Source organism: Erigeron canadensis, chromosome 8 (assembly GCF_010389155.1).
Source record: "Erigeron canadensis isolate Cc75 chromosome 8, C_canadensis_v1, whole genome shotgun sequence".
Lineage (NCBI taxonomy): Eukaryota > Viridiplantae > Streptophyta > Magnoliopsida > Asterales > Asteraceae > Erigeron > Erigeron canadensis.
The window spans coordinates 24,965,045-24,978,834 of record NC_057768.1 but is presented as its reverse complement, the minus strand read 5'-3'; the positions used below and the strand labels follow the sequence as shown (position 1 = coordinate 24,978,834).

The 13,790-nt window shown below is 30.9% G+C and overlaps 1 protein-coding gene across 1 annotated transcript; it reads right to left on the bottom strand.

Annotated features, from left to right (window-relative positions):
* Positions 1–418: 418 nt before the first annotated feature.
* LOC122580260 (probable sugar phosphate/phosphate translocator At3g17430) lies at positions 419–7,348 on the bottom strand. Its single transcript, XM_043752539.1, has 10 exons — positions 7,253–7,348; positions 5,235–5,483; positions 4,194–4,301; positions 3,654–3,685; positions 3,507–3,557; positions 3,245–3,306; positions 2,885–3,146; positions 1,779–2,044; positions 1,611–1,702; positions 419–921 (listed from the first exon to the last, which is right to left on the bottom strand). The coding sequence occupies exons 2-10, from the start codon at positions 5,316–5,318 to the stop codon at positions 742–744; spliced, it is 1,137 nt and encodes a 378-aa protein (XP_043608474.1). The 5' UTR covers positions 5,319–5,483; positions 7,253–7,348; the 3' UTR covers positions 419–741.
* Positions 7,349–13,790: the final 6,442 nt, after the last annotated feature.

Here is a 13,790-nt window from a genome sequence, read left to right as displayed (position 1 = left end):
TAGCCAACTAGGTACCAAGGATTTAAACTTTCGGGTTAGAATCATGTCATACCACACATTAACATATCGCATGGGGGAGACTTACTGAACCTCTACAATGTAGATCTAAGATGCTCATTGAAGACTTTTTACCTTCCCAACTGTGTTATTATTTTTCTAGACGGTCCACCTCAACCTATAATCTATGTTTTATGTTTTGTTACCCCTCTAACAAATCAAAGAAACCAGCATACACAACACAACCCTTAGCGTAATCAACCTAATATAAATTCAAAATTTCACAAATAGAACCGCATTTGAGTACCTTAATCTGATCCTTACACATGTAAAAAAGACAAATGCCAAAAGCTGAAAATACAGATATAGCTTTATGATGCCCACCTTCATTTGACAATCTGTAAAATTTTCCCTAAACACATTAAACAACAAAATGAATAGTTTAATTTTCATTTAAGTCTATTTCAGTTGGTCTCAAAATTCAAACAATAACCGGCCACTACACAACGACAACAATACATGTGCCCAACCTCCAGAACAAGATAAACTTGCATGCTACAATAAACTTCTACAGTGCTACAACATCTGATTACCATACCTTTGGTTTCAAGAAGAGACCGTTTACTTTCCATAAGAAAAAGCAGTGGAATAAAGCAATTCTTCTCTTCCACAAATTTTAATGCTAAGCCACATGAACAACCCTACATGTATCGAATACTATATATCTATTTGGTGTATAATGAATTATGCCTCCCGGCTGCTAAGCTGTGAACGCCCAATATGTGAAAGCCTTGAAGATGCCATTAGAGGAATTTCTTCGTCTACGCTCATATCTGACATGGAACTAACCTTCCCACTACTTGTATCATCATCAATGTTGTCAGGAGCAAAGATATTAGATGACTTCTTCTCAATCCTCCAATCCTGATCAGACACAAACCAGAGTCCATCAATGTAATACAGATATTTTGCAAACTTACTTGTTTGATAACTATGAAAAGATCCTATTCAGGTTCGTTAATGAGCAAAAAATTTGTTTGACAATTCAGCCTTTTCACTCAAAATACACAACAATGGCAAAAGAACAGGTTGAATAACATGTCAAAATTGTTTCAGATTACAAGTCATTTCCAGCTCAGGTCTAAGTGAATAAAGTCAATTGACTACAAAACACTTTTTTGTCCATCTGTTTTAATTTTTAATGGACTAATTATGATTAGGAAAATAGCATCATCTTTGAATCAAATCGACTTAGAAGGTTTATACGTATTAAATACAGACTTGGGTTGACTCTCAAACCGTTTGACCAGGTCATAGTTTTAGCTAACATTTTTGACTTGACCTGATTGAGATAAAACACAACACAGATCAACCAGTTAGTAAGTGGTAGAAAAATTGCAGCAATACTTATACCATTAGACCAACATGTCCATCATTAAGGTTATTGGGAATATGAAATACACAACAAGCAGTTGAGTCCTAAATATGTTTGGGCGATTAAAATTTCACATATACGGGACCCACTGATCTGAGTAGAAAAAGATAGAACCATAAACTAGACAACGGATAAACAAAATGAACTTCAAAGTTTCAGGAAATGTCAGCAATCTGACCTTATTCATTCGTTCTGGGCTATCAGTGGGAAGTTGGGATGCTTTAACATCCTTGACCTTTATGTAATTGTACATGACTACACCACAAAGTGCTGCACAGAAAAACCGTCAATTAGTAATGTAAATTACAAATTATACAAGGCATATGAGAGAAAGGAAAACTCATACCAATGGCATATCCAATAATATTGAGCCCAGTAATGGCAGACTCTGGAAATATTACAGTTGAAAGAGCTATAAGTATCCAATCCTTGAGGACACCAGCAACTCGTATGGTAACAGCTCCAGTTCTACCAATGACTAGGAAAATTGAGAAGTTCAGTGCTAAAGCGCATAGGGCGTTGGAAAAGAATATCCAGAAATTGAACTGAATCTGTGAAACGTCCATGCCAGTCTTCTCCAAAAAATACCAAGGCACAAACAGGAACGCAAAACTACAAATGCGAAAATCAGAACACTCAGTCTTACATCATTAGCCAGAGGGATCCAAGTATCTATTGTATGCTCTATTCACAAGTAGATAGAATGACATGAGATCCTGGATCTTCAGCTCTCATGTCATATGATCTTACTACACCTTTGAAAAAAAGTAGGGTAAAATAGTGGGTGCGTTGATTTTGGATAAAAGATGAACGTGCTATCTTTCTTTAAAAAAAATTTTTGGGGTTGAGCTGCTAATTTTCCCTTTGTCTTTACAACTTATAGGTTGAGGGTTCAAGTCTCATGATAGAGACTTGCATAATTATGTAAATATGTGTGGAATTTGTAAGATTTATTAAGTTGTCCTTTTATGTATAAAAAGAAAAAAAAATTGCTAACTATTCATATGTACCGATGTAAATTTATTCATTTGGAAGTTCCACGCTTTAATATACAAGTCCAAAAGTCAACTAGGCAACTTTGGGAACACATGAGCCCCAATATGGATGAGCCAAAGCGTTTATGGAGTCCCATTTAGATACCTTTAGAAAGGTGGGAATGTATCACCAATTTTTTTTAAACTCTTAAACAATACAGCAATGCGCAAAGAGCAATGCAAACAGCCAAGATCTTTGCAAAAAATTTCCTGGAGCGGAAGTAAAGACACCCCCCTGACAGGCTGACAATGACCTTATAACCCTCCCCAAGTCCCAATTAAACTTGTATGTGAAGTCTAAAAAGAACCAAAAAAATAATAAGCACATCGAATAGACAAGGAAAAAGTTGGACAGACGAAACTTTTCCTCTAAAAGCAAGAAAAAAATAACATATTTATAAGCAGTGAAACCCGGTACCTGCATGGAGCGATGTAATATAAACTTGTTATTGGGTTTAGAGTTAAACCCTTCTTTTGCAAGAGGACTTGGGTTAACACTAGTCTCAAAGCTTCTGCAAGAATCCCTGTGCATTGGTAAAGTGTGCCAACTACATTAAAATGGATTTCCCCATAAGAGGATATCACAACTCCAAAGCTGACCAGCAGCATGTTCAAGAACACATCCCACCTAAGCTTGTCCGTCCCACACAAAACAGCCATGAAAAGTGTTGCCACTGGCACTGTATCAAATTGCAGAAGACAGATATTTGTCAAAAACAGGTGAATATAATATATGTTAAAAAAAAAAAAAAGAAATATGGGAATTGCTTTTACATACTCAGGGCTTTAAGCATCTGAATGAAGGCCACAGATATATGTAAGTAAGCCGTGTTGCCAAACCTGCAGGACGGAAACAGCAATCATGTTAGTTAAACTTTGATCTTTTTCCAATAAACATAGTTGCTTCTTTCTTTTAACACAACAGATATAGCCTAGCAGTCTAAGTAGATTATAAAAAACTTACATAAGCTTATAAGTTATAACAAAGTAACATTTAGCTACCTACATATTCAGCAAAAAATATTTTAAGTGGATCATACCAGAGACTTGATGCAAAGAAGGCACTGATTGGAATTACACATGTTGCATATCTGTCAATTAACATGAAAAACAAAATTTGAGATGATTTTCAAACTGTAAGGAATTTTACAAGTAAATTGATTGCAGTAAATAACTAGATATCTTACATTTCAAATGTCATTTTAACAGGAGCAACAACCTGCAGTATAAGAGGAAAGAATACAAGTGACCAAGTTAGTATGAACTTTAGTTCATATCAGAGCTTTGTAATTTGAAATACATTGTGAGCGCTAATTTTGTTTTCTTGGGATCACCAGAAAAAGAAACAGCACAGGACTTGACTCTACTTTTATATAGTTATATGCAAAGTTGCAAACCAAGCTTTCTCTAGCTGACAGGTTTATTTCGAAGACATGGAAAAGATTGGAGCTCAGTTTGGAAAAACAGTGATAAACTCCGAGCAAATTGACCTCTGTACCCGCCCAGGATGCCTAAACTCAAACTTTCAAAAGCTAAAAGGGAGACACATGACAAGCAAAACATGTTTCTATATCAATTGAAGTAATTTAGCTTGGAAGCACAATTAATTACTAAAAGTATGACTGTGTGACTATTAAAGAATTCACCATTATAAATTTAAGATGGCACGTAGTAAGAAACTTAGCTGATGTATAGAGATGATTCAAAATTCTAATAGAACACCGTACCTTGAAAACACGGACAAGAAAGAACGCGACTGCTCCAGAAAAGCCCATGTGTATCATAGTAAGTGTGATGGGGAAGGGAAAATTGAAGTACTTTGGAGAGAGAACCCACTGCAAATTATACAAAAAGATAGCAGGTAAAATGAGATTTTAATGGATAAGTAATACAATTACATAACACATACATTCATTTAGTGGTAAGGTTAAACATATTTGAGCTACAAAGAAATAACCCATTATCACATACTGGCTCCAACTCACTGCACAGAAACTTTGAACAATCTAAACTGCAGGAATAATTATATGAAGAAGCAATGTATGATGTGCTTATGGTATGTAAATCAAAATGGTAAAGGAAGCCAAGACCAAAGAGAGTCCAAAGACCATGTGCTACGTCAGACTTTAATGAACCCCAGATTCTCGTTAATTGTTATCAGCAAACCAGAAAACGGATGACAACTGAACGTGTTTCTTTGGGAATTGTGAAACCGTTCAGAGCCACCAAAAGTGCTTCTGGATTGAGAGCAAACCAGAGGGACCGGGTGAACCACTCATTACTATGGGCAAGTGGCAAGATGCCCCCATAATTAGAAGATGGGTTCTTTTGAAAGAGAGTCCCAAACTCCAACCACTTAAGCTACCCCTAGATTTCACCATATACCCAGACCAAAGATGTAAAACTTATTAAGCAGAGTATGCAGATATAATAGTCATTTTTGTTTTGTATCACAAATCTATACCCATCATCATTACAGATTTAGTAAGAGAAAGGAGTCTATGTATAACAATATAAGCAATTCAAAGTTTAACTGATAAGGAAGCACAACATGAGACATGATCAAAAGATATTGCTGATATGCAGAGTCGACATTTCAATTTTCATATTATAGAACATGCAGAACTCCAATTTGCAGAATCGGAACCACTTCACCAACTTTTGAAAGAACATGAATATGAAAAAAGTGCGCGCGCATCCAATGGTACATCACAAAGGATATTAGTAGCCAGTGACAAATATTGAGAGAGAAGGCGCAAACTAATTACTTTGTTGTAGAGAATAACTCCAGATGACAGCAAAATGTAGATGAACAGGTACAGGTAAGTCAAAAAAAGTGACTTGTTTATCATTTCGCCAGCAGCTTACTTCACAAGTTTGTTATAAGTTCCCAGAGCTCAATTATACAACGCTATTCTCTCCCCAAATGAATATTTGATTTTTCTAAATCAAAATTCTCTCACTTATCCAACTTGAGGAGAGTCTTCATCTTCCAAACCACACAAAAAACAAACCTCCTGCATAAAACACTTATGAGTTAGAAAAGATGTAGACAGGCCTTGAGTAACTAAACTTCAACTTATATCTAGCAAAAACACTTTGTGATACAACATAATAAAATTAATCAGAAAAGCTGAAAGATCTCAGTAAACCTTAATATGCAACTAAAATTCATGATTGTAGCTCAAAATGGCAAACTAAGCTAATATCTAGTAAAACTAGAAATGACACCTAAAGTGCATATACTCAAAAATGCCAAGATAGTAGAAGTAACCACAATCTTGAGAAAAGTCTTTTAAGATGTGAGAAGGCACAGACATCAGGCAAGCATATTTCCAGGTCTATTCAATACTTTTACATACGGAAACAACTGATGTCAACCGATAAGTATGTTTATATGCAGCTTGCTACAGATAAGTGATACATTGATGTTACACCAATCCTTGGGATAATATAACTAAAAAGAGTATTGCTAATTGACTTCGAACTTTTCAGTATGCCTAGGTTGTTAGTTGTAAGTTCTGAAGCCATCTCCTCTACAAACATTGCCTAAAATGATACTGATATTTATCTTTGTACAGAGATACTCAAAGGCAAATATCAATTTATCCAGTCAGTTTCTTCCATGCACTCATCTTAGCATCAGTATATTTATCTGAGAGGTACAATGTAAAACTGAATACTATGTGTGCAAGTGACCCAGCGGTTGTCTAATAACACAAATGGTCATTTTGATTACCCTAAAGTGAAATACTGTTTATTATCCTGCTGTGATCTTTTTTACCTCCGTTTCTTTCACCTAATATCAGTTTATCAATTTAGTATTATATATACCATTTAGGTACTGTTTGTACAGCAAAAGTGTAACATTCAACTAACTAAATTTACAAAATTCAACCATCTTTTACATCCTTAAATTGTTTAATAAATCCTTACTTGAATGCAGAATATAACAAAACACACACACACTTGAAACATCCAAACCATTTTCTGCCTTTACGTATTGCTATCAATGTGAAATAACACCCTATTCAACTGCACATAACTTTAGTCCAAAACAATAATAGTATCACATCATACATTCATATATGTGAACAAAAGTCGAAAGTTAACAAAACTACGGTCCACTAACCTCCTAATACACTTCCCCAAACTACTGTCTCTATTCCGAACATTACACACAAGACTTAGATCTACGACTACCATAAACCGCAACATCAATTCACACTTACGTATCATAACAATTATATATACAGTTATACAAACACACACATAGATATACACTTATATAACAGCTAAATCCAGTATCGGATTCCAAAAAACTTTACCAAATTTCTTAATATCAGTATAATCCACACTAATAGCCTATACATTCAACGTATAGATACAAATGTGTACATATACATATACATATTATACACATATATAACTGCTAAATCCAGTACCAAATTTAAAAAAAACTTTATTATATCACTTAATGTCAGTATAATCCACACTAGTAGACCTATACATTCAACCTATAGATACAAATATATACATATATACACACATATATAACAGCTAAATCCAGTACTAAATTTAACAAAACTTTATTAAATCTCTCAATGCCTCCACACTAGTAGACCTATACATTCAACCTATAGATATAGATACATATAGGCATTATGCGTAACGCAAACGGAAAACCTAAAATCAAATCAGATTCAAAAAATCAAATCTGGTGATCTAAATATACGAAAATATAAAATCAAAATGTATGATAATAAACAGTTGGAATTAGTTAAACCTGTTAAGATCGATTGTTTCGAAGTGTTTGTAGTAGATCCCTTACTGTTTGTTTAGATACAAATGATGTATATATATATATATGTATATGTGTGTGAGAGAGAGGAAGAGAGAGAGAGAGAGAGATATAGAGTGATGTGTGAATGTGAATGTATTTATTTAATTGAGAGAGGGAAGAAAGAAGGAAGGAAACTTGGATGTGTGGGTTTATGGAATATGAAATTTAGAAAATGAAAATGGTTTTATGATGAGAGAGTGATTGATAATAGATGGATATATAGATCCTTGTTTCTACAATCAGAAAATACTTAATGGTTTTATCTCCTATCCATTTCAAGCTCTCCCTTTTCCTTGTGAGTTGTATCTTTTTATTAGACTACTTTATTTTTCTTTGTTACAAGTTTTCCCTTTTTCTCTATCTTTAAAAGCAAAGACTTTAACTACTGATCCAACTCAGTTGATTTAACTATATCATATCAAAAAGAAAAAATAAGAATACATGTAAAAGGTGTATATAAATATCATTTTATGATATTAAAACTGAAAATTGCATTAATTATATAAATATCATTTTTAGGATATTGAAACTGAAAGCTGCATTAATTACAATTTCTTGAAAAGTTTAGCATATTATACTTCTTTCTTTAAAATATGCTTTATGTGATAAAATTAAAATATTTGATGTCTATTATAGTTTATTTTTTCTTTTAAATGAAAAATAAGGGAGCTTATCTTAACAGAAACTTAATCACTTGATGTATAAAACTACTCGTACAAGGAAACGTATGAGTGTTGAACAATACAAAAGATAGTATATAACATCATTGAAATGTCATGAATAAGCTTTAGTTAAACAAACTTTGATTATGTGACGGTAGGCCACATCATATGATATAAGATTCACACAATGCCTAGCAACAATTTATGAACAAGAGTAAACGATCACACAATGCCTAGCAACAATTTATGAATCCTAAATTGCACCCAAAACCTAATGATATCTAGGATGACAGCTTAAAACCTAATGGTCGAGAAAAGATGTTCACGCCCAAATCCTATATATGTTTGGAGTTACATACATTTTTCTTTGTTTATACACCAAGGGATCTTCATTTGAATCCAAAAGGCTTTATCAGTTGTCGTGAATTCGACACATTTTCTGTTATTGAATTCCAAAATTCATTGTTGCATTATAACCTTCATAGCATACTAAAAATTATACTCGTATTTTGCAAGTCACAAAGACACGATTACACAAACATTGCTTGGACTTCAAATCAGGCTGCTTATTGATTGGTGCGGATTGGATATTGGGATTTGTTTTTCAATTATCAGAAGTGAGGTTATCAAAAATGTACTTGAAGATTAGAAAAAAATAAAAATGAAACCAATATTTGCACCCACAACTTTTGTTCCAATGATTTGTGGTGAATAACTTTTAAAGCCAATGATATCACGTAGCCATGTTAAACAGAAACTAGTTCACTTACAAAGTTACAGTCAATGGTTGGTACGTATATAATGTGTTGCAATGATTATACTCACTACTCAAGATATGGACATGTTTTTTTTTTTGATGTTTCACGAGAAAATACCTATGCGTTACAGGAGTGAGATGATGGGTTTATAAGTCATAAAGTGTGATAAGTCATAGAGTGTGATAGTAAATGTCTTAGTTGCATGGGCTCCGCCCTCGTATTTAATAATTCTTTGAAAATATATCGAATAACATTTCGTATTTAAAAATTCGGTCAAAAATTACCTAAGATAATTTTAAATTTTAGAAAGGATTTTAGACAACTCAAGAACCGAAGATTTGTAAGTAGGGTTTGGTGTTCTAGGATCTTCAATTAAAAGTAAAGTTTTCTTAAGAATAACGACTAAAACTAAGAGTTTTATCTAAGAAGAATTTTAAGAAAGCCTTTGAGACATAAATACTTTGAGTAATTAAGAAAACTGTTGAAGATAAAAGTAAAGCATTGTGAATTAAAAACTAGGATCTTAAAGAAAAACAGAAAAGTACAACGACACCAGAATTTTGTTGACGAGGAAAAACCCTTGATCCAGTTAAGTGATCTTAGGTAAAAAAAAAACCATGGAAGGATTCAATTGATCCTACCTGTTGTTCTCTTATTATTACTATTGTATTGAAATAATTACAACGAAATAAATGAATGAATAAGAAAACTAATAACAGCTAAATGACTAAGTTCTTGATGTTTGAATGAATGCTTGTGTGTATGATGAGTGCGATGCGTGTGTCCTCTTATTTCTGAATGAGATCCTCTTCTATTTATAGAGCTAGATGTTGAACTATATTTCCGAAATATCTAAGATCTTCTTGGACTTGCTCTTTACGCTAAAGAAATGGCATAGATGACCGTTGAGTGTTATTCTTCACATGATAAATTTGTTGTCAATCCCGATTCTTGTGGATGAAGTGGTAGACTATCCGTTGAGACACATTTTCTATATGTAACACGTTTTTACTTCAATCCTGCATATAATATCTACTATACTATACACATATTCATTAGTGAAATTATGGATCCTAAAGATATCAAGATCCGGTTATATTAAGATAATAACCTAACATAATCTGAACTAATAAACTAACCAGGATCAAGGATCCCTTAAGACTACGCATTATTAAGTATTTATTACCAGAGGACTAAAGTGTAAATTCTATTCAGGATTCTAGTAGCGAAAATTCCACCCCAAACAGGGGTTATAGGTCATAAAGTGTGATAGCAAATATCTTAGCCGCATGGGCTTCGCCCTCGTATTTAAAAATTTGTCGAAATTATATCGATCTCTATTGAAAGAACATGAAATTTTAAGAACACTCATATAATTTTTATAATTTATCGATGTGCGATTTTTGAGATAAAAGATTTTGAATGAATTAGAGAAATAAATGATTTATGGAGGAGAGAGAAAAATGAGTATTTGAGATTTGAGGAGAGAGAAAAAAATGAGCGGTGGAGATTTATTCTAAGAGTATTATGAATAAGTGACATGATTATTTTTAGATTTTCAAATACTTATAGTTGAAAAAATGGAAGAACAAATACTTTATAAGGTAGTAAAGATATAATATAGATATATATAACCCGTAAGAAAGAAATGTCATATTTACAATTAATTTTCCAAATAATGTGAGAACATTAAATAGAAATGTCATAACAAGAAATTTTGGTGGTTGTATTTTTTCTAAGTGGTTGTATACTTTTTTTTTATGTTATTTTAGAAACACGTTTTATTCTACTCCTATTCGTAAATTACACACATATTTGAAGTAAAAGTTAAGAAATAAAAAAAAAAAACCTCAATTAATTCATCCCCACAAATGGGTTTATGAATTACAATTACTATAACAAAATTCTAAAGTTTTATTAAATCTTTATTTAATATATCCTAGCTTGATTTTTTTAGCCTTTCATTTTCAACGATGGATATTTTTGTCTGTATTATATAATATCTAATGCAAAATATATGAATGTATTGGATTTGTATGTACTTTTATTGATATATTTTTAATCAAATATTATATAGCATCAACAATGTATTTGGGTTTATGAATTACAATTATTATAACAAAATTCTAAAGTTTTATTAAAACTTTATTTAATATATCTTAGCTTGATTTTTTTAGCTTTTCATTTTTAACGATGGATATTTTTGTATGTGTTATATAATATCTAATGCAAAATATATGAATGTATTAGATTTGCATGTACTTTTATTGATATATTTTTCATCAAATATTATATAGCATCAACAATGTATTTTCTTCGTTTCGCTAACAATAAAAAAACATTATATCAAATACATTTACAACCAATAAAAATACTTTATGATTATTTGGAGTATTAAATTGTAGAACTTATTGTTCAATAAAAAATTAATAATAATAAAAATTATGGTTAAAATATCTTTATATAACTAAGATATTATATGTTTTTGATTATGTGACAATTATCTTTATTGTCACTTAGGATATTAGCTTAAGTGTCATTTTTTTTGAGTTTTTAGCCTTTTTTTTTAAAAATAAGATAGTTATCAGTTATTTAACTAAATAAATAAAATCTCTATTACTAAATTAATTAATCTACCTCTAAATATAAGTTGAATACTATTGCTTTAAATACAAGAACTATATATTTTATTATATCAATATTAATTTCACCTTCATTTTTCAACTATTTTTTTTATACATTCTAAAAATAAAATTATTATATAATAAACTGTTAACTTTTATTGATCAAAATTATACTTTTTTAGGATTAAAAATACGGTCTTATAAAGAGCTTATATAACCTATGTGTTGTTTACATAATTTTGATATGAAAAATCTTATGCGGTACATTTATTTAGATGACGAATATAATTTTTTTGCTTAACTTTTTTATTTTTTTTATAAATATTTACAGTGATATTTTGTTAATGTCATGAAGATTATTAAATACTAAATAAAACTTTGTACTTATCTCTTTGTAATATTTCAATTTATGTAATCTCATTATATCTAATATGCATCTATAGTTAATTTATTTAATCTCTTTCTATTTAATATGGATAATTCATGACTAATGTGACTTAAGTCTTTGAGTGAGTATTTTTTGCTTATTTGTTATACTTTATTCTTTTTAATATTTTGTGATGATTTTTTAAAATTAACCGTTTCGGTTTATGCTTTATGTATTGAAATATAACTTATGTTGATTTTTTTATAAAATATATTTAATATACTTAATATTTTGATTTCATTTGTTATTACATGATTAAGATATTATTAGAAAAACAAGTTCATTGATTAATATTAAAATATATTTATGTAACTATCTTTAATAAATAAGCTTACATTTGAATATATTGTTATTATAATATTATAGTCTTATAATTTTAAATTTAGAAGATGTATTATTTTTATTTTAACAGCTTTTACGATAACTATTTCTCATGCAACGCATGAATTCAATCTACTTGATAAATAATTGACTTTAAGAACTAAGACAGTAGACGTGTATATTGAATTATTGAAACGAAAAATGTATTACAAAGTTGTGGTTTGGGCCAACTTGCACTTTTTATTCTAAACTTACGTGGACACTGAATTATTGGACAACTATTATTATGAGTGCATGCCCATCTACGTTTTTAGTTAGGCCCATATTTCTGCTTACCAGCCCACTATCACTACCTTTGTAACAATTTAGCCACCAAGGCACCAACAAAGGTCAAAGATAATAGCCTGAAGCCCTGAACTAAATGAAATTTTGTTACATAATTGATAATTACAGCTAACTAAACAGATATGAATTGGAGCAGCTATGATATCAAAATCATATTAAATTAATGATTAAAGAATGCAACCAACTATCAAAATTAAAATATTAATGATGAACTTTTCGGAATATAATTAAATATGAGTAATAGAGAATTAATCGACCATGACATTTTGCCTTCTAAGTTGCAATTGCATTATGCTAAAAGATGATATGACATGAAGATGAGATACCAACAACCTTTATACACATTTCGTTTTTATGTACTCTTTGATTTGATACTATACATCATAATAGCCTTTCAAATTTCGGCAAGAAAAGTTGTGCACGATTGCTTCTATTTTGTTTACACTAAACAATTCATTGTGTAGGCCATAATATCATATTTTTCTAATACATAATAAGAAGACAGTAACAAAAAAGTAGATTGTTAAAATAAATGATTCAAGATGATTAATATTTGTATATACAAACATTGACCCTACAAGGGATATATGTATTATAATATTTGTATTTGTATTATTATACATATATAGATGTAAATTAAGGTATGATTATATGGCTTATTTGGAATGGACGGCTATGTAAACAAATTGTAGAGAGATTAAAAATGATTATGGGGCCGATTAAGATATGGGGGTTTAAACAAACATATTATTTGGTTTAGTCTTTATTCCCAACACCTAATCCAGTTTTTATTGCTTATTCAAAGAAACTATCATCATCATTTTGGTACATCTACCATAGGGTGCATGCATGACCATTTATTTGTTACTCCGTATATTAATACTAATTAACTACAATACATACCTTATCAAAGTAATGTATGTAGATAGATTCGAAGGACAATCTTTAATTGGTATGCATGGGTCACCCCGAGTTTTGGGCTTTAAAATTTGTTGGCCATTAAAAAAAACAAACTTAATATGTTTACCTAATATACCTATAATACCCTTAAATCTTAACCAATCATTTTATTCTCTCTCCTTAAATTTCAACCACTTATTTCTTTCTCATCCATAAATCATTTTATTCCTCTAATTTATTCAAAATCTTTTATCTCAAAATCTGTATATCGATAAATTATAAAAATTTTATGGGTGTTCTTAAAATTTCATGTTCTTTCATTAGAGATGTAATTCGATATACTTTCGACTAAATTTTAAATCCGAGGGCGGAACCCGTACGGCTAAGGCATTTGGCTATCATGCTTTATGACTTGACCTATCACCCCATAATCTCACCGTCACA

What these genes read in the sequence shown, in the direction of transcription:
- LOC122580260 (XM_043752539.1), bottom strand. Translation starts at nt 5,318, where the DNA reads ATGATAAACAAGTCACTTTTTTTGACTTACCTGTACCTGTTCATCTAC. An exon ending in TTCTTGTCCGTGTTTTCAAG is followed by an intron (nt 3,686 to 4,193) that starts GTACGGTGTTCT and finishes CTTATACTGCAG; the next exon opens with GTTGTTGCTCCTGTTAAAAT. An exon ending in TTCTTTGCATCAAGTCTCTG is followed by an intron (nt 3,307 to 3,506) that starts GTATGATCCACT and finishes TCCGTCCTGCAG; the next exon opens with GTTTGGCAACACGGCTTACT.